At 49.3% G+C, this 22296-nt stretch overlaps 1 protein-coding gene across 1 annotated transcript; it reads left to right on the top strand.

Moving 5' to 3' along the window:
- Positions 1–11891: 11891 nt before the first annotated feature.
- LOC121291254 (BOLA class I histocompatibility antigen, alpha chain BL3-7-like) lies at positions 11892–21662 on the top strand. The gene is made up of 5 exons (XM_041212327.1): positions 11892–11953; positions 13334–13609; positions 13751–14028; positions 20921–21037; positions 21622–21662. Exons 1-5 carry the CDS (start codon positions 11892–11894, stop codon positions 21660–21662), a joined length of 774 nt encoding a protein of 257 aa, XP_041068261.1.
- Positions 21663–22296: the final 634 nt, after the last annotated feature.

Genomic DNA, 22296 nt, shown 5'->3' with positions numbered 1-22296 from the left:
ACAACCAGAGGGTGAATGATTGGTTAATTCCAGAAAAACACCCAATGAAATGGATAAACAGTCACTTATCACCAGTTGCCAGGAAGCTTAAACTCATGCAGCTCAAGATTTTGGGGGTCGGTGCAGGGGTATAGGGTTGTGGGGGTGTGGGGCAGAGGGGGGTGAGGGTAGAGTCAGAGGATGCGGGCGGATTGCGGGGGTGGGGGGGGTAGGTTGGAAGGGGACTGGAGGACCTCAGTGCGTAGTGACACTTGGTGTTTACGTACTGAGTGTCTCCGCACAGCTTGAAGCAGCTGCACACAAAGGTGAGGGCGATGTTGGACACATTCTTTTCCCCTTAATCTAGAGATTTGTAATTGTGTCCCTGATAACACAATCCATTTTCGACCTCCAGATAAAGCGAAAGATGGCTCGGGTGATCGCCACCATACAGGAGTGTGGAATGGGCCAGACCTGCGCCACGTACAGCAACAGCGAGAGTGCCTCACACCTGATGACCAGGTTCTTACCCGCAATGGAGAGGGAGCATCGCTCCCACATGCCCAGTTTCCTTTTCACCATAGACACTCGCTCCTTCCAGTTTCTAACGCATGCCCTGGTCCCTCCGAACCATATCCCCAGCACCTTCAGGCCATCAGCCCTGACAGTGAAGGGGACAAAGGATCTGTCAGCCCATTTCCCAAAGAACATGGCCTCGCTCTTCCCACAATTTACCTTGGCTCCTGAGGCCAGTTCAAACTGGTTGCAGATGTTGATCAGTCTGCACACCGACAGTGGATCCGAGCAGAAGACGGCGACATCGTCCATGTACAGGGAGACTTTGACCTGAGTGCCTCCACTACCTGGGATCGTCACTCCTCTTATGCCTGGATCCTTCCTGATGGACTCAGCAAAGGGTTCTATGCAATAAACAAACAGGAAAGGGGAGAGAGGGCAGCCCTGCCTGACTCCAGATTTAATAGGAAAGCTATCTGATTCCCACTCGTTGATTGAGACTGCACTACTGATGTTAGTGTAGAGCAGGTGGATCCAGTTGCAGATTGCCTTCCCAAACCCCATTTTGGAGAGCACATCCACCATGTAGATGTGCAATATTCTGTCAAAGACCTTTTCCTGATCCAGGCTGATGAGGCAGGTGTCCACACCCCTGTCCTGTACATAGGCAATCGTATTCCTGAGTAGTGCGAGGTTATCAGAGATCATCCTGCCGGGCACAGCGCGGGACTGGTCAGGGTGGATCACCAACTTCAGAGCAAACCTGACCCGATTGGCGATGACCTTGCACAGAATCTTATAGTCCACATTCAACAATGAGATGGGTCACCAATTTCTAATTTCCTCCTTTTCCCCCTTCCGCTTGTAGATGAGGGTGATGATGCCTTTCCTCATGGGTTCTGATATGCTGCTAGCCAGGAACATACTCATAGAGTCACAGAGATCTACAGCACAGAAAAATGCCCTTCGGCCTATCGGGTCTGCGCCGGTCAAACAAGTACCTAACTATTCTAATCTCATTTTCCAGCACTAGGCCCATAGCCTTGTATGCCTTGGCATCGCAAGTGCACATCCAAATACTTCTTAAATGTTGTGAGGGTTTCTGCCTCTACCACCCTTTCAGGTAGTGAGTTCCAGATTCCCACCACCCTCTGGGTGAAAAAAATCTTCCTCATATCCCCTCTAAACCTCCTGCCCCTTACCTTAAATCTATGCCCACTGGTTATTGATCCCTTCACCAAGGGGAAAAGTTCCTTCCTGTCTACCTTATCTATGCCCCTCATAATATTATACACCTCAATCATGTCCCCCTTCAGTCTCCTCTGCTCCAATGAAAATAATCCCAGTCTATCCGAACTCTCCTCATAACTAAAACTCTCCAGCCTAGGCAACATCCTGGTAAATCTCCTCTGTACTCTCTCTAGTGCAAACACATCCTTCCTTCAATGTGGATTCCAGAACTGCATGCAATACCCTTGCTGTGGCCTAACTAGTGTCTTATATAGTTTCAGCTCTTACATTCTATGCCTTAGCTAATAAAGGCAAGTATCCCGTATGCCTTCTCAACCACCTTATCTACCTATCCCGCTACCTTAAGGGACTGGTGGACATGCACACCAAGGTCCCTCTGATCCTCGGTACTCCCCAGGGTCCTACCATACATTGTGTATTCCTGTGCCTTGTTTGTCCTGCCGAAGTGCATCACCTCACGCTTGTCCGGTTTAAATTCCATTTGCCACTGATCAGCCCATGTGACTAGCCCATCTATATCCTCCTGTAATCTGGGGCTATCCTCCTCACTATTTACCACCCCATCAATTTTCGTGTCATCCGCGAACTTACTGATCAACGCTCCTACATTCAAGTCTAAATCATTTATATACACCACAAACAGCAAGGGACCCAACAACAATCCCTGAGGAACCCCACTGGACACAGGCATCCAGTCACAAAAACACCCCTCGACCATCACCCTCTGCTTCCTGCCACTCAACCAATTCTGGATCCAATATGCCAAATTGCCTTGGGTCCCATGGTTTCTTACCTTCGTTATCAATCTCCCATGCAGGACCTTATCAAAAGCTTTGCTGAAGTCAAGTAGACTACGTCAAATGCATTGACCTCATCTATACACTAGGACACCTCAGTGGTGGGGAAACTATTGGAAGCAATTCTGAGGAACAGAATAAATCTACACTTGGAGAGGCAAGGATTAATCAAGGACAGTCAACATTGTTTTGTTAAGGGGAGGTCAAGTCTGACCAATTTGATTGAATTTTTTTCAATCCTGTGGCCAGAGAGATGTTTGAAATTACTGCCAGCACCCCTGCTATCTCCTCCGTTGCCTCACTCACCCTGGGATACATTTCATCCAGGCCTGGAGATTTATCTGCTTTTAAGCCTGCCAGACCATTTAGAACTTCTTCCCTTTCTATGCTAATTTTTTCAATTATATCACAGTCCTTCTGCCTAATTTCCATACCCACATTGTCCCTCTCACTTGTGAACACTGACACAAAGTATTCATTTGAACCCTACCTACGTCTTCCAGCTCTACACGGTCCTTAATGGGCCCTAGTCTTGCCCTAGTTATCCTCTTACTCTTAACGTACTTGTAAAATAACTTTGGATTTTCCTTTATTTTACCTGCCAATATCTTTTCATGCCCCCTTTTTGCCCTCCTAATTTCCATAAGTTCCCCTCTACACATTCTATACTCCTCTAGGGCTTCTGCTGTTTTGAGCCCTCGGTACCTGCCATAAGCTTCCCTTTTTCTCTTTATCCAATCCTGTATAATCCCTTGACATCCAGGGTTCCCTGGATTTGTTGTTCCCACCCTTTGTCTTTGCTGGAATATGTTAGCCCTGTACTCTCCCCATTTCCTTCTTGAATGAGTCCCACTGCTCTGATGCAGATTTACCTAAAAGTTGCTGCTCCCAGTCCACTCTGGCCAAATCATATCTGATCTTATTAAAATCGGCTTTCTCCTAATTTAGAACACTGATTTCTGACCCATCCTTGTCCTTTTCCATAGCAACCTTGAATCTAACAGAGTTATGATCACTATCTGCAAAATAATCCCCCACTGATACCTCTACCATTTGCCCGGCTTCATTCCCTAAAATTAAAATTAAATTAAAATGTAGGACCGTTTACCTACTGGCTTAAAAAACTCTCCTGGATGCATTTTAAGAATTCCGCTCCCTCTAAATCTATCACACTACGACTAACCCAGTTAATGTTGGGGAAGTTGAAATCCCCCACTATTAATACCCTATTATTTTTACACTTCTCTGAAATTTGCCTACATATCTGCTCTTCTATTTCCCTCTGACAGTTTGGGGGCCTATAGTACACTCCCAGCAATGTGATTGCTCCTTTTTTGTTTTTAAGCTCTACCCGTATGGCTTCATTTGAGGAGCCTTCTATGATGTCATCCCTCCTTACTGCTGTAATTGATTCCTTGATCAATATTGCGATACCCCCTCCTCTTTTACCTCCTTCCCTGTCTCACCTGAAGACCCTATATCCTGGAATATTGAGCTGCCAATCCTGCCCCTCTCTCAACCATGTCTCTGTGGCAGCAATGACATCATACTTCTTTGTGTTAATTAGTGCCCTAAATTCTGTTTGCAGTACCTCATCCCTCTTTCTACCTTTGCTGTTGGTACCAATATGCATCACAATCTCTGACTGTTTGCCCTCCCCCTTTAGAATGCCCTGCAGCCGTTCAGTGACATCCTTGACCCTGGCACCAGGGAGGCAACATACCATCCTGGAATCACATCTACCGCCGTAGAAATGCCTGTCTGTTCCCCTTACTACCGAGGCTCCTACCGTTATTGCTCTTCCCTTCTTCCTCCCACCCACCCTGTGCCGCTGAGCCGCTCACAGTGCCATGAGCGTGGCTGCACTCCCCAGAGGAACCGTCACTCTCACTGTTTCCAACACAGAAAAATAGTTCACGAGTGAGATGCACCCTGGGGATTTCCTGACTACCTGCCTGACACCTTCCTTCTGACTGATGGTTACTCATTCCCTCTCTATCTGCACTTCCATAAGATGTGGGGTGACCACATCTAAAAACGTGCTATCCACGAAACTCTCAGCCTCACGGATGCACCTCAGTGCCTTCAGCTGCCGCTCAAGCTCCGAAACTCGGAGTTCAAGTAGCTGCAGCTGGTGGCACTTCCTGCACACGTGGTCGGTCAGAGCTCAAGGAGAATCTAGGACTTCCCACATGTTGCAGGTGGTACATAACACAGGACTTAGCTGCGCTGCCATGACTTGAGTTGAAAGAAACCCCCTTACTTTAAGTTAAATACTGTAAAAAAATGTTAAATTATTTATGCACTTTAAGTAAAAACTAGAGCTCTTACCTTTCCATAACTTAATCTATTTTAAACTGGAGAAAAATGGGAGAAAAACATTTACCCACTACTCACCAGTCAGCGCTCATCTTTGTGTTGACATCACTTTTTGGAGTGACTACTTCACCATGATGCTGACTGCAGGACACTCTTCCCAGACTGGTTCACCATGATATTGACTGCAGGACGCTCTTCCAAGACTGTTTCACTGTGATGCTGACTGCAGGACATTCTTCCCAGCTCTCATACACTTCTAGCAGGTCTGAGCCGATCCAGTCCCACAGAGCCGAATACAACTCAACTAGTAAACCGTCAATTCCGGGAGTTTTAATCTTCTTGAAGGACTCAAGGGCCTTAGTTAGTTCGTCAGGAGTTAGCGGTTTGTCCAGGCTCTCCCGTGTACTGTCATCTAAGACCTCCATGATAGAGGACAGGAAGGACTGGGAGGCCGCGATATCTGTGGGATTCACGTCATGCAATCCGACATAAAAGGATTTGCTGATCCTCAAAATGTCAGACTGCGATCATTTTACTGAGCCATCTTCCTCCTTCAGGTTGCTGATCACAGAGCTCTCTCTGTGTACCTTTTGGAAGAAGAAACGTGAGCACGTCTCATCCTGCTCCACGGAGGGGACTTTGGAATGGAAGATGATCTTGGAGGCCTCCGAGGCAAAGAGCGAGGCTTGCTGGCTCTTCACCTCTTAGAGTTCCTCTTTGACATCGACCCCCATCGACAGCAGCAGCCGCAGGTTCTGCAAGTTTGTCTGGACTCGGGACATTTCCCTCTGTTCTTTTCTAGCCTACTGGACATCTTTGAGGATGAAAAATGTTTTGATGTTCTCCTTGATCGCTTCCCACCAGTGCGTCTGGGACTTAAAGAGGGGTTTCATGCTTCTCCAACCTTTGTAATCCCTCTTGAGCTCCTCAATGTTCTCTGGGGTCAACAGCTTCACATTCAGCTTCCATATCCCTCTGCCAACCCTCTGGTCTTCCTGTAAGTGACAATCAGCCAGTAGGAGGCAGTGGTCAGAGAATAACACCGGCTTGACGTCGGTGGTCCTGACCACGAACGCATGGGACACAAACAGGAAGTCTATCCTGGAACAGATGGACCTGTCTGGCCGCGACCAGGTGTATCTACGCTGCACTCCGTTTGCAGGGTTGCTGAAGACGTCGTGCAGCTTGGCATCCTTTACTGTTTCCATCAGGGATCTGGACATAGCGTCCAATCTGCTGTCAACCCTGCCGGATCGTCCAGCCGCATCGATGATGCAGTTGAAGTCACCGCCCAGAATGACCGGCCTGGAGGTCGCCAGCAGCAGTGGGAGCTGCTGAAGGGCTGCCAGCCACTCGCTGTTTTGAGCTAAGACATACATGTTAATTACCCAGAGTGGAGTGTTCTTGTACATTACGTCTGCTATGAGGAGGCGCCCGCCCACCACCTCCTTAACCTGGGAGACAGTGAAGTTGCCTCCCCGCAGCAGAATCCCCAGGACGGAGGAACGAGAATCGTTTCCTCCCGACCAGATCGATGGCCCGTGGGACCACCATCGTGACCATTGCCTGTAGGAGCTGAGGTGCGGTATCGCACACTCCTGCAGAAACAACAGGTCAGCTTTGACCTGGGCAAGGTAGTCTAAGGTCGCAACACACCGCGTAGTCGATGTAACGCTAGCCACGTTAATGGAAACAATCTTTATCCCCATTTTGAAAGCATTTTGTCACTTGCCAGATTCCAGCACTTAGTCTGTTTGCAGTCTGGTGCCCTTCCTGCTTGCAATTCTTGCAGAAGACAGCACTGCAGTTGGCTGCCACACACACCTCCATAAAATCCAGCCTTTAGAGTGAGATTGAAGAGACCTCACCCACCAGCTCCAGTGTAAAGGGAGGAGACACTGGGATGCCGGGCTCCCCCCCATCACAGGAAACGTGTTTGTTATAAAATTGGGGAGAGGCCAAATGCAGGTGCGGGTTTCTGATTGGGATTAACCTGTACCTGACACATGTGAATAGCACACAAACTTCATGCTACCAGCTAGTTCAAATGATTATCAAGTGCAACTAAGCAGCTGCATAATAAGCAGGGGCATAAAATTGTCAGCTTCCAGCTCAAGTGAGACTCAGCCTCCGCTACTTAAAGTCAGCCGTACTCGACAAGGGGAGGTGCATTGTGTCTGCAGCAGAGGCTGGAAGCTGACCTGGGGAACTCATAATAATGGCACAACGTGGTGAGTGGCCAATGGGTTTTCAGATGCTGCACTGGAGGCCTTGTTGCGAGAGGTACAGAGGAGAGGAATTGTCCCCTATCCACAGGAGGCCAGGAGGCCCTGCAGACAAACATTGTGAAGGCAGTGAGAGCAGATAGGCATGGTGGTCAACGCCAAGAATCAAACCTCAAGGGTCTGGATGAAATGACACAAAAAAAGTTCAATGACCTCACACGAGTGATCAAGGTCAGTGAACTCATCTTCAAATGCCACAACCATTAACAACACCACTAGCCTTAGCCACTGCTCAATGCATCACACTCCCATCACTCACCTCTCAATAATCTCCAATATTCACAACTCAAACTTCACAATCGTAACCTCCCCCTCACCCTCACACACTTAGCACTGCTGCAGCCTCACACTCACACCTCACACCTTGTACTCACTGCCAGTCATTCACAGCCACTTCAGCCAAACACACCACACCGCACTCACTGACACACTCCCCGCTCTCTTGCTGGGCAATGTGAGGCCTAGCCAGATACGGCGGCACCAAACAGGCATGGCTTCATCCCCTTACCCCAGTGGAGGAGATGGTGAACACCATCTTTAGAGTGGCCCTGGCTGAGTATGTGGCCAGTGGCAGTGCTGAAACCATTAAAGATGATGATGTCCTCATACCTAATCCTCCTTCTCATAATCCAAAGCAGCCCCCACCCCTCCACTCTCCGCACTCCCCATCCCACATTCCTTTCTCATTTACAAGCTGCAGATGGGGTAAGTAGGCACCTCTTGCTCCCACTGCTCCCCCACCCCACTCCACTACAACCCTCACCATAACTCATCCCTTGTGCTGTTTCCCTTCAAGAACCGCCTCCTGACCACATGGTGGAAGAGCAGGAAGGCAGTGGCGACGGACAAACTCCATCTTTCGATCACGTTCACAGCCTCCAGCTCAGATCCTCACACTCTGTGCAAGGTAGAGGACAGCAGAGAGAGAGAGAGAGAGAGAGAGACGGCATTTACTTGTGCGGAGACACTGGGCAGCATTAGCCTGCAGCCAGGGCAGGAGGCAAGTCTAATACAGGGGCCAGAGCTCCAGGAGGCGAGGTCCCACCTGGGTTCTGCTGCGGTGTGAACTTTGATGAGGCAACGTACAGAAGGCAAGCGATGGGTGTGCGCATCGAAATAATCGGTGCATTGGCAGTCCTGTCAGAAGGCCTATAGTCAATGTCAAAGAGCATGGAAAAGCCCAGCACTAACTTGGTAGAGGGCTTTGTGCAGAACTTGGAGCCCAAGCTTCCTGGTGTGAAACGGGGGGGGCAAGGTCACCTCCATCAGCACATGTGTGGACCCCACCCTGATGCAGTGTCTGGTGGTCAATGCCCCAGCTTCCACTGCAGCACCAACAGCTTCTGTCACAGGTCTGAGTATGGCAACAGCAGCTCAGGCAAGCCCAGGTTGCTCTCATGGAAGGTGGACTTTCTGGCCCACAGGCTCAGGCTGCTCTCGTTGCTGTGGATACCAGTGTTTAATGGGACTTACGGGCTCTCATGGTAGTCCAGCCATCTGACCGCTCGCAGATTATGAGGGTTTGTGAGGTGCCACCTTGGGGGGTAGGGGGATGGGGGTTGAAGGTGGAGTTAGGGGTAGAGTGACAGTGGCACTGTGGGGTACGAAACATGAGCCTACTGCCATCTCTTAGGGTGACAGCATTCATTCTCCTACTGCTGCCATTCTGCCAGTGCCCTTGCTCGTTTCTGCCAACCAGCACAGACTGCTATTGCCCATTTCAAGGTGATGCAGTCCGAAGCCTGGCCCACATTGCCCAGAGGGTTCGAAGCCTGGTCCACATTGCCCAAGGGGGTCTGAAGCCTAGCCCACAAGGCCCAGAGGGACCGAAGCCTGGTCCACAAGACCTAGGGGGTCCGAAACCTGGTCCACAAGGCCCAGGGGGGTCCGAAGCCTGGCCCACAAGGTCCAGAGGGCCCGAAGCCTGGTCCACAAGGCTCAGGGGGTCCGAAGCCTGGCTCACAAGGCCCAGAGGGTCCAAAGCTTGACCCACAAGGCCCACAGGTTCCAAAGACTGGCCCACAAGGTCCAGGGGGTCTGAAGCCTGGCCCACAAGGCCCAGAGGGTCTGAGGCCTGGCCCACAAGGCCCAGCGGATCTGAGGCCTGGCGCACAAGGCCCAGAGGGTCCAAAGCCTGGCCCACAAGGCCTAGAGAGTCCAAAGCCTGGCCCACAAGGCCCAGGGGGGTCTGAGGCCTAGCCCACAAGGCCCAGAGGGTCCGAAGCCTGGTCCACAAGACCCAGGGGGTCCGAAGCCTGGTCCACAAGGCCCAGGGGGTCCGAAGCCTGGCCCACAAGGCCCAGAGGGTCCAAAGCTTGGCCCACAAGGCCCACGGGTTCCAAAGCCTGGCCCACAAGGCCTAGAGAGTCTGAAGCCTGGCCCACAAGGCCCAGAGGGTCCGAAGCCTGGCTCACAAGACCCAGGGAGTATGAAGCCTGGCCCACAAGGCTCCGAGAGCCTGAAGCCTGGCCCACAAGGCTCCGAGAGCCTGAAGCCTGGCCCACAAGACCCAGAAGGCCCGAACTCTGGCCCACAAGGTCCAGGGGATCCGAAGCCTGGCCCAGAAGGCCTAGAGGGTCTGAAGCCTGGCCGACAAGGCCAAGAGGGTCTGAAGCCTGGCCCACAAGGCCCAAAGGTGTTTGAGAGCATCCAGTAAGGCCAGGAGAAAGTTAGGAACCTTCCACCAGCTGTGCTGTAGCCACTGGGGTAGGAGCACCAGGACAGGTGAAGGCACCAGTAAAACAGACGCTGAGGGGATGTATAAAAGTAATTAATTGACGTTACTATGTAACATAGAACGGCTTGATGTGGATATATGTGGTTTGAAATGTTAATTTTTACATTGTGACCAAGGGAACTCAGTGATGGTCAGTGGCAGAAGGAAGGTGCTGGGGAATTGGGTTCCCAGTCGGATAGTCAATCGTGGAGTGCCCGGACAGAAAGGGGTTGTGATGGCTGCCCATCCTCCCGTCCCTCCTCTTCCTCAGCACATTGCCATAGTGCTGCCGAGAAGGGTTGTGCCCTCAAGGAAAATGGAACCATTAAGATACCATTTCCAATGTCAGGGACCAGGACATGGGGAGGGCGGGACAGAGATCTCGCTCAGCTCCATTTGAGAGCAATTAAATAGTTAAAAGCTCATTAAGGACGTGTTACTGGGGAAGGGTGGTGTGTTGAAGGGGCTGCACAAGGGTTTCAGGAGCTGTGCATTGCTGATAGGCTGAAGGGAGGTAGGTACAGAGTGGGGAGCCAATCACGCTGATCCAAGACATCACCCCCACAGGAGGATCAGAAGGGAAAAGATGGTCTTGGCATTTGGAAAGTGGCTGCCCTTGGTGCTTGGAGGTGGCAGAGAGACTGGGCACTCAGCCCCCAGGCAGTGCAGTGTGTCGTCACTCCCCCTGGCACCACGAGGGTAGAAGAGCAGAGGGTAAGGCTGCCAATCACAATGAGGCACGAACTGTCCAAAAGGATGGCTGCAGGTGGCATTGGGAGGAGGGCATGGCAGTCAGATTTTGGGCATTGGGAAAATGAGGGTTCGAAATTGTCACAAGGATGGCAGAACCCAGGGCACTATGAGGCTACTGGAGGGGGACTAGGGGCAGGAAGGACAGGGAGAGCAATCCTTCATCACAGGCTTACACCAGGGCTGAAGCTACCTGGGAATCACCGAGACCCAGTGTGGCAGGAAACTGCGACTCTCCAGGCAGATGGTCACACACATCTGTGCCGTTGTTGCCAAAGAGCTGGCACCTCACAGCACTGTGTGCCAAACCCTGCCAGTGTCCGTCATAGCCACTGTGTCCTTGAACTCCTTCACTTCTGCCTCTTTCCAACAGTCAGCTGAGGACTTGGGTGAATTTCACAAACGGTTGTTTGACAGTCAGACTGTTCATACAGTGACTGTTCCCCCCCTGCTATGGTATCACACTTCATCCTCCCAAATATTCCTGTTTCTCTTCATTTCAATCCAGAATTCACTCACACCACATGTTCCCTGGTTATGACGATAAACAATAGACCTGCCTTCAGGTTATCCTGAATTCCTCACTCCAGATGTTTCCTGGTCAGGAGGGTCTCCTTGATATCTCTCTCCAGGTATTTTCTGGTCAGGAGAATCTCCTCAATATCTCAGTCCAGATGTTCCCTGGTCAGGAGGCTCTGCTCAATATCTCTCTCCAGATGTTCACTGGTTAGTTTATAGATTGTTGATAGACTGGGTGTGTCCCGGTTACTGTTCCAGGTTAGTGATCTTCTGTTTAACAGCAAAGGGATTGTGCCCCAGATTCTCCCACGTGTCCACAATGACTCCATCGGGTGTCTGAGTGACTCTGATTCTAGGTTTTCTCCCTGTTCTGAGAGGCTGCAGCATCTAATTCTGACCCAGTTTAATCAGATTCTGTTTATAATATCAGACAGGATTCTGACATTGTGATAAAGTGGTGGATTATTGGAGATTGTCAGTGTGTGGATGGGCCTCACTTTGATCAGGGGGCCGTGTGTGGAAATGTTTATTAACCTGTCCCTTTACTTGATCTTTTACAGATATCAATGCATTTAGTGTGATTTTCACAGCAATCTTTGGAATTAATGACATTCCCAAGGTTACTGGTGCTGCAATGGTCAACGGTGTCATCATAGGTAATTATGACACTAATCTCAGTCGGACGATCCCTAAACTGCAGTTCATGGTTGACTATTTCGCTGTGGAATAATGGGAATATATCACAAACCTAGAGAAAGCATGATCAGCTGTAGCAAAGGAGGATCTGAATATGATGATGAAGATTACAAACCAGACATCTAGTAAGATCAGCAATGCAGAATCTCCCACTGCCTGTCCTCTTTAATTTGTGCCAGGCTGGTACCCAGCCATAGTTAACCTGCAGACTGTGACACCGGGATGTATGGTGTGTGAGACAGCATGAATCGAGGCATAAGATGGGGCTATGATGATATTTCCGCACAGTCCTGATTGCGAAATGGCAGAGTGAAGCAACTCAGAGGTCAGGGCAGCTAGATGGCCTGAGTTAAGTGAAGATGGTAATTCCCAGCACTGACCCCTAGGTGACGCCACTCAGTCCATCTCCCAGCACTGACCCTGGGTCACTTCACTCAGTCCATCTCCCAGCACTGACCCTGGGTCACTCCACTCAGTCCATCTCCCAGCACTGACCCTGGGTCACTCCAATCAGTAAAGCTCCCAGCACTGACCCCTGGGTTACTCCACTAAGTCCATCTCTCAGCACTGACCCTTGTGTCACCAAGTCCAGTAGTCAACTTTAACTGGAAACACTTCTGATGTTTCAGTTTATTATTAGATCCCCTTTCCCCTCTGATCAGACTATGACTCTCACAACAAAAACAGAATTACCTGGAAAAACTCAGCAGGTCTGGCAGCATCGGCAGAGAAGAAAAGAGTTGACATTTCAAGTCCTCATGACCCTTCGACAGAACTTGAATAAGTCCAGGAAATGGGTGTTCTATCTAATACTAGATCCCCTTTCCCCTCTGATCAGACTGTGACTCTAAACCCTCATTTATATCTGATACTAGATCCCTTTGCCCCTCTGCACAGACTGTGACTCGAAACCCCCATTTCTACCTGACACTAGATCCCTTTCCCTTTTGATCAGACTGTAACTCGAATCCCCCATTTCTACCTGACACTAGATCCTTTTTTCCCCTCTGATCAGACTGTGACTCGAATCCCCAATTTCTATCTGATACTAGATTTCCTTTCCCCTCTGATCAGACTGTGACTCTAATCCCGCATTCCTATCTGATATTAGATCCCCTTTCCCATCTGATCAGACTGTGACTCTAATCCCCCACTTCTATCTGCTACTAGATTCCCTTTCCCCTCTGATCAGACTGTGACTCTAATCCCCAATTTCTATCTGACATTAGATTCCCTTTCCCTCTGATCATACTGTTACTCTATCCCCAATTTCTATCTGATACTCGATCCCCTTTCCCCTCTGATCAGACTGTGACTCTAACCCCCAATTTCTATCTGACGCTAGATTCCCATTCCCTCTGATCATACTGTTACTCTATCCCCAATTTCTATTTGATACTCGATCCCCTTTCCCCTCTGATCAGACTGTGACACTAATCCTCCATTTCTATCTGTTACTAGATACCCTTTCCCCTCTGATCAGATATTTTGTGATTATCTGTTAGCTATTGGTCTCCTGTTTGGTCACTGACAGGAATTCACACTCTTCAATGTATTGGGTCTGTTGAGATCACTGAAGACGGCTCCATTAAGAGATCGATGCAGTTTGGATTTGATGGAAAGGACTATATTAGTTTAGAGCCAGACAGAATGAGATGGGTCGCAACCAATCACTTTGCAGTGAAGATGAAGGAAAAATGGGATTCTGATAAATCCTGGAACAAATACTGGCAAATACATCTGCAAGAAGAATGTGTCCAGTATTTAATGCGGAATTTATGGTTGGAAAGGAATATTTTGAAGGGAAATATATTTATTTCAGTTTTGTTCCCATGTTCTGATCTAACTTCACTGGTCTAAGTGTTCTCCCATTCCATTCAGTGTCTGTCTATTGTTTGTGTTTTCACCCTTTCCCATTACAGTTCACCTGAAGTGTTCATCTCCAGAAGTGACCCCAATAGTCAGTACAAGCCGCTCACTCTCTCCTGCCTGGTTACTGGGTTTTATCCTGTAGACATTGAGGTGAGCTGGCTAAGGAATGGAGAGGTAATGTCTGAGACACTATCCTCAGGGGTTCGACCCAACCACGATGGGACCCATCAGATCCAGAAAGAGATTGAAATAAATGCTGGGGATGAGGATCAATACTCCTGTCAAATTGAACACAGCAGCCTGGCAGAGACCCAGTTCTATCAGTGGGGTAAGGAACCGTAGTGTGTGTATGTGTGTGTGTGTGTGTGTGTGTGTGTGTGTGCGTGTGTGGAATTTTCTGTTGGGATTGGCCATTATGTTGGGCGTGACTAGACAATATGGCAGGAAGGCCAAAAATCGCAATGTCGTGAACCCAGTTTGCAATCGTCCGCTCTGCCCGTCACTGACCGGCCGAGATTCCTGCCGCCAGACCTCGGGAACATCATTTTAATACATCTGTATCTGATTATAATCCCTGATCGCTGGATGTATCCCACCACACTGGATCATTCGGGCATACCGCCATGTTTCACAACAGCATTTAAAAGGCATGCATGTGGTGAGCTGCCATTCGAGACGGCTCGGAGGTGAGTGCACAGTCATGTTGCATGGCGATCGTGCGGGTCGCCCGTCAGACTTCAAGGCTGAGGCGCCGCACGTTTAGGTGAGGACATGGGTAAGTCGCTCCTTCCTGGTTGCTGACAGTGGGGTCCTGGGGTAAGGACTGCAGTGTTTCTGAGGTGAACTGCGGGGAGACAAGGTCAGCTCTGCATCTGGGATGGGTTGGAGATGACAAGTGCTACTCTGCGGTTGATGGTAGTGCACAAGCGCATGTGGCAGTCTGGGGGCGAAATGTTGGAGAGGGAAGCGGCGATGCATTAGGTAAACCTGTATAAAGGGACCATTATTCCCCCGCAGCTGAGACAGTTCAGGCACAGCCACATTGATACATGTGGAGTCGGGTCTCCAGCATATCTGCCCACTCAAGCAACACAGAGGCATCAATGTGCCACCAAATGCCCCTGAACTTAGCCCCTCTTGGGCACAGTCTACAAACTAATGAGTGTTTTAGTGGACTACAGAAGAGTTGGACAACTGGGCACATTGTACAATCTCCTTGCTAAAGCTGGCCATGGAGCAGTCACTGCTGGAGATGCTCACAGCCTCTTGCAATGTCATCATGCCGGTTCGGACCAGTCTCCCCCATGGTTCAAGCTAACAGTACAGCCTTGCAGTGCGGGTTAGGAGAATGCCTGTGCCTGAGCTGAGAACACAGCATGCAGTCCAGTGGGCAAAGCTGCCGCAGTCGGTCAGGTGGAGGGGGTTGGATTTGGGTGGGGTCTCGGGCATCTATGAGCACACTAAACTCTGGCCATCCAAGTGGTGTCCAGCACTCTATAGGATGTGTTAAGGGGCCTTCAGACTCAACCAAGACAAGTTATTAGGTCACCCATGCTAACCCATGTGTCTCTCTCTTTCACCTTGTAGAAGGAGTACATCAGGAGTTTGGAGCCCGGTGACCTAGCTGTATGCTTTCTCTCTAACAGGGAGTGGAGATGAAGGAGAAGAGAGTGACAGAGACGCTTACCTGGACAGAGGGAGAAATAGCACCCTCAATAATAAGGGGTGGCTGGGGCTCCCATACACACTGCTGAAGAGCCACAGGCAGCCGATACTGGTCGGTGCCTGGCTAGACCCAGGGTCTATGGACAGCACTTGTCATTCCTGCACGTGACTGAGAACCAATGTCGCTGAAGGCTGCACATGTCCAGGGAACTGGTCAGTCACATCTGCCACCTGCTGCAGGGTTTTAACACCACAGGGACGTGGAGGGCATCCACTGCCAGTAGCTGTGAAAGTGACTGTGGTGCTCAATTTCTACACCAGTGGCTCCTTTCAGGGCTCCACAGGTGATCTCTGTGGGATCTCACTATCCACAAGCAAATGCATCCATGGGGTCACGGATGCCATCTTCAAGAGGGCACACATCTTTGTGTATTTCACCCGAGATCAGGAGAGCCAGGAAACAAGAGCACTGGGATTTGCCCAAATCTCAGGTTTCCCACAGGTGCAGCTACCATCGACTGCACTCACGTGTCACTCAGGTCTTCATGGCAACAAGAGGGCAACTACGTCAACTGTAAGGGCTTCCACTCGCTGAATGTTCAGCTGGTGACCAGCATGAACGCATCCTGTCAGTCTTTGCACAATTCCCAGTGAGTGTCCATGACTCCTACATTCTCAGTAAGTCTTCCAGGATCCACAGAGGCTGCAGGGACAAGGGCTACCCACAGAGTCCGTGGCTGATGACACCCATGTGGCAGCCTCAGACTGCAGCAGAGCGAAGGTAAAATGAGGATCATGCATCAGCTCACAACTTGGTGGAGCAGATCACCGGGATGTTGAAAATGAGATTCCGGTGCCTGGACCGGTCTGGTGGAGCCCTGCAATACAGTCCACAGAGGGTGTCACACATCATCATCATCTGCTGTGCCCTTCACAACCTGGCACTGGAACGGGGACAGGAGCTGGCTGAGGAGGAGATGGAGGTACTTCATGTTTCCTCCACTGAGGAGGACATCAACAGGGATGAGGGTGAGGAGGTCCTCGAAGGCGGTGATGAGGCCCTCGCACTGGCCAGACGAGGCAGGCACTCTCGGGAGGCCTCATAGTTGCTGGATTCCTGGAGAGAGATGATGACATGCAGTGAGGAGACACCATAGATCCTCACATTGCATCTATGAATGTTTGATGCCTGTCTGGCTGATCGCAGGTCGTTTGCCACATCCTCCTGGAATGTAGAGACTATGGGCATCCACTGTGTTTCCATGGCAGGAGCCTTATCACAGAGGGTATGTGCCCTGATGTTCCCAAACTTGCCTTGGCAGCTGCAGCAACTGAGGTATTACTGAGCCAAGAGAATCCCCATCTGACTTGGACTCACCAGATTTCTGGCCTCCAGCAGTCCTCCGAGTACTGGAAACATGGGAAGTCCCTGCCACAGCCTGCTGTGGATCAGACCGTGCGCTGTGCTCACCACATTGTGATCCTGAGGCTACTTTAAAGTTAAGCGTGCATCTCTGCGCTGGTGGAGGTTGTGGGTGGGCACTGTGATGGCTTTTCAATGTGGGGTTCAGCAGATTCCTCTTCTGAAGTGTCTTTGGGACTTAAGTTGATGCCCTGAGTCATGGACTCCACGGGCCATTTCCCAGATGTGCCTGCGGAAGCACAGAGAGATAATGAGTGATGGCAGTGGCCTGGGAAACAGGACACATCACTCACAGCATGGTTGTCTGATGGATGTTGCCCTGCTGGACCCTCATTTGGTCGAGCACCATCAACCTCACCATCAGCACAGGACCGGTCCTGGTCATCGCTGGCTAGCTGGATGGCTCTGTTTTCAAAGTCCGTGAGGACCTTGGTTTCAGGCATTCCTCCACTGGGCTGTGACCTCTCCCTGTTGTTATATGCCAGCTTATCCTGCAGAACCACCACTGCCACTGCCTCCCATGCTGGATTGGTGACCTTGTGTGCTGGCCTTCGCCCAGAGCTGGGGTAGAGGAAATTGCAGCAGACCTCCACTGTGTCCAATAGTTGTTCGAGGGAGGCATGGATAAATCTAGGGCACCATGTTTCCTCCCCTTGGAAGCTATCAGTTCCCAGCAGCTTCCTATCCCTTGCGGAGAGCAGGTTCTGTGCAGGGGCGGCCTTTAAAGATGTCGCCCGGATTGCTGAAGGCCTGAGGTCATGGTGGGGAGGGTGAATCAGAGGTTGCTCCACCAGCAATTTGGTGTGTTTTCCAGGAATGCATGATTAATGAGGTGGGAATCGGACGATATGGCATGAAAGGCTGCCATTGCGGCCAGTGAGTAAAATATCCTTTTTCCCACCCGCTCCTTCACTTAGTGCGAATCTAGAGCAATTCCACAGTGTGCGTGTATCTGTGTGTGTGTACGTGTGTGTGTGTGTGTGTGTGTGTGTGTGTGTGTACGTGTGTGTGTGTGTGTGTGTGTGTACGTGTGTGCGTGTATGTACGTGTGTGCGTGTATGTGTGTGTACATGTGCGTGTGTGTGTGTACGTGTATGCGTATATGTACGTGTTGCGTGTATGTGTTATGTGTGTGTGTGCATGTGTGTGTGTATGTGTGTGTGTACTTTTGTGTGTATATGTTTGTGTATGTGCGCGTGTGTGTATGTGTGTATGTGTCTGTTTATTTGTGTGCATGTTTGTGTGTGTATGTGTGTATGTGAGTGTGTGTGTGTGTATGTGTGTGTGTGTGTACATGTGTGTACATGTTTATGTGTGCGTATGTGTACGTGTGTAGTGTATGTGTCTGGTTCTGTGTGTCTGTGTTGCACCATGTGTGTCTATGTGTAATATCAAAACCCAATATTGCTCCCTATCTCTCACTACTTTTACTGAACAAAAGTGTCTCCATCTGAGTCTGGAAAATTTCAGTTGACCCCAGCTCCCATAGCCTCTTGCTGGAGAGAGTTCCAGATGTCCACTGCCATTTTTGTGAAGATTCACTTCCTGATTTCACTCCTAAATGACCTCACTCTAATTTGAAGATGATTCTCTCTTGAACTGGATTCCATCACCAGAGAAAATAGTTTCTCTCTCTCAACCCTATCAACTCCCTTTATCATTTTAAACATCTCCATCAGATCATCCTTCACCTTGTTAAACACAAGGAAATACATGACAGCTTCATAGAATCTGTCCTCATAACTGAACCCTCTGAGCTGTGGGATCATTCTGTTGAATCTACACTGTTCCCCTCCACGGCCAGTATATCTGATGTGAGGTTTGGTGTCCAGAACTGAATGTCGTTCTCCAGATGGAGTCTGACCAAAGCTCTGTACAACTGAAGCATCATTTCCTCACTTTGTGTTCAAACCCCCTTGAGATAAAGGACAACTGCCCATTAGCCTTTCTGATTGATTTTTTATAACAGTGAACGAGCTTTTAGTGAGTTATGCACATGACCAACCAAATCTCCCTTTTTACACAGCTCCCAGTCTCCCAAAATTATGAAAATATTCAAATTTGTCTTTCCCAGATTTAATGTGGATGATCCCACACTTCCCAACATTGGGGAAAACTGTGGCAGATGGAATTCAATCATTTAATCTGTCAATGTCCCTTCACTGTGTCTCCTAACTTAGTGTCATCTGTAAACTTGGATATACAACTCTCTGTTCCTGCATCCAAGCCATGAATATAGACGGTGAAAAGCTGAGGCCCCAGTCCAGATCCCTGGGGAATACAACTTATCACATCCTGCCAATGGGAGCACATTCCCTTTATCCACATTCTCAGTCTCCGACTTCCCAACCAATCTTCACCCCGTGTCAAAGATTACCTCCAATTCCAAACAGTCTGGTAATTGTCAATAATCTCTTATGTGGAACCTGATCAATGACCTTCTGGAAGTCCATCTAGACCAGATCCATAGACACTCCCTTATCCACCATGTTACTGAGCGCCTCATAAAATTCAGTGAGATTAATCAGACATGAGCTCCCATTCACAAATCCATCCTGTCCCTCTTTGATCAGCTGATCCTTGTCTAAGGGCAAAATCGTCCCAGATTTGCACTAAGTGCTGTAGCTGGTGTGAACAAGGATGTTTTACTGCCGGCCACAATGACAGGTTTTCACGCTGTATCGTCCCCTTCCCACCTCATTAATTATACAGCCACAGGAAACACACGTCTCGATGCCGGGCAGCCTCTGAATCGCCCGCCTCACCGTTTCCTCACTCCCGGTGCCACATCCAAACTGCAGCCACACACACAGTGCTCAATGCTTGCAGCCCAGGTCTGCTCCAGTGAAGACATGGCCCTGAAAGCCAGGAAGAGTTCAGTGACTCATCACTGGTTTGCCTTTCAGGGGCCTGTCGTGATGTCCTCCTCCCCCACTCTGTCCGCAGGAGGTCCAGCAACCTCACCACTCCGGCTTGAGAGGTGGTGGCAGTGGTGGTCAGTGCCAGCGCTGTACAGAAGAGGTTGGCCAACCAGTTTAGAAAGAGGATGAATGATCTCACCTGTACTGCCAGGGTAATGCAACCAGCTCATCACTCTAAACTCACACAGTCACAAAGCCATCACACATTCACTGGCATCTCACTCACTCCCAGCTCAAGGGGCATCACCGCCCACTCTCTCACAGACACCCTCACATCTCCATCTGGCCTCATCTCCTCTGGAGACTGCCTCCTCACCATCTCGAGGTCACTTGCACAGATCAACACATGCCCCCCACGCACACCCTGGGTTACCCTCCTTCCCCAGTACAGCCCTCATTCTGCAGCCTCTTCCCTTACCTGAGGCCACTTCTCCCCTTTCCCCAAGCAAGTCCTAGTCATGCAGCCATTGAAAAGTCACCCTCGCCTTACAGCTGGTCTGGTAGTTAGAAGCCTGCCTGTGAGCCCCTATAAAGGTGATGTGGTGCTGCCTGTGAAGCCTGGCGCTGATGACCACGAGTGCTGCTTCAGGCAAACAAACCTCGAAGTCCCGAGTGAAGAGCAGCTCACTAGATGCACGTTGTTTACGTCCAGTTGTGAAACACGGTGATGTGCAATCACACCAATGTGCCCGGGTGATCCAGCGTAGGGGGGGAGGGAGAGGTGGGGGGATGATTCTAGTGAGCAGGGCTTATAATGAGATGATAAAGTATTAAAATTAGGTCCCTGACATGCGGTGGGGGAAACGCTGTCCATCATTGACGGGTGGAACGCGATCATTGCAAACCGGTTTCACAACGTCACAAATGAATTTTGGGCCTTCTCGCCACAGTCTCTGCTGACGTAGCCAAACATTTCCATGATCAGGTGTAACCCTGGGGTTTGAACAAAGACAGGACACTGAGACATCGGGGAGAATTAGAACTGAACTATCCAGGAAGGTAACCCACAGGATTGGGACAACACGGCTTTTCCACCACATCAATGGGACTCTTCACTGACTTCACTGGAGAGTGAAATCGGTGAGTGGAAAACCAGCGTTTCAACCAATCCCATCAATTCCCAAAGGACAGCTTCGGTTAAAATTGTCCCCAATAAACATAGATCCGGGAACAGAGAGAGACAATCCTGATATTATTCAAATGTGTTTCAGAAATCCCGGAAAACAGTGCAAGACGCTCCCATCTTGGAATGATAATTAGATTAGTCGCTGCACTGGCTGCTGTACTTCTTATAATCGGAATAATCATCCGGAAAAGGCAAGAGAGAGGTAAGAATCAGAGAGAGGGGAATGTGGAACTGAGGGGACAGAGTGAGTGTGGGGGAATCTCCAGTACTGGGAGTACAGGACACTGAGAGGGGAGAGTGAGAGAGAGGAGAATGTAGAACTGAGGGGACAGAGTGAGTGTAGGGGAATCTCCAGTACTGGGAGTAAAGGACACTGAGAGGGGAGAGTGAGAGAGAGGGGAATGTGGAACTGAGGGGACAGAGTGAGTGTGGGGGAATCTCCAGTACTGGGAGTACAGGACACTGTGTTGAATGGAACTGATTTAATTCACATACACAGATACACACGCATAAACACGTCTTGTTGCCTGTCTGACCTTCCTTTGTGTGATCAGCCCAGACCAGGTCTAATATTGACCATTAAACCCACCACACACACTCACATCCTCACCTACTGAATATCGATGGAATGGAAGAGATCGACAGGATCTCCATAAAGTGTAAGGATGGAGGGGAGTGTGGGAATGAGTTTCTTACACAGTCTCCATTCCCTCACATTTGTTGTGTTCTCACTCTCTGATAATGGATTATTCCCCATTCTAACTGACATTTATTTTGCTTCTGTAGATTCACCAAGTGTGACCTACACAACAGCTCAGAGTAAGTGACTGAGGGACAGATTGTTGGGAATGAAACACATTTACATTTTCTGCACATTTCATTTTTTCCAAAGGTCCTGATTTTCAAAGGATCTTTAAAGCTGAATGACTTTTCTCAGAAGTTCTCTGGTGTAATTTAAAAGATTCCAACAAGATTAATCTGACTTTAAAAGATGGATGTGACTGGATCCAGGTCTCACGGAGAAGCTGAGGAAACTCCGACTGCAGCTGGAGAGCAGCTGGGGGCTGATACATTTGGACATTGAGAGTGAGAAAATCCCTCTCCCTCCCCCAGGAAATCAGACCAAAGAACAGTGTAGATGGAGAGTGAAACAAGTGACATTTTATTTTAACAGCAAATCCCCATTGCAAGCCCTTCGAGGTAATCAGTGTTGAACAATGTAAACCTCAGAAAATTGGTCTAAAACATTACATAACATTTATGTTAATGAGTTATTTTTCTACTTTGTAAATTGTTGTAACCTTAAATGTTTCATGTTAATAAAAGTTACTTTGAATTATTTAGAGTGACTCCAGGATGATGGGTAAATACAACAACAGACTCAAATAGAACACCAACAATTTATAATTTACAAATAGAATTCTCATTAAATAAGACAACACAAACATTTCCTCAAAATGT

This window comes from Carcharodon carcharias, chromosome 19, assembly GCF_017639515.1.
Source record: "Carcharodon carcharias isolate sCarCar2 chromosome 19, sCarCar2.pri, whole genome shotgun sequence".
Lineage (NCBI taxonomy): Eukaryota > Metazoa > Chordata > Chondrichthyes > Lamniformes > Lamnidae > Carcharodon > Carcharodon carcharias.
This window is presented reverse-complemented; position numbering and strand designations above follow the sequence as displayed.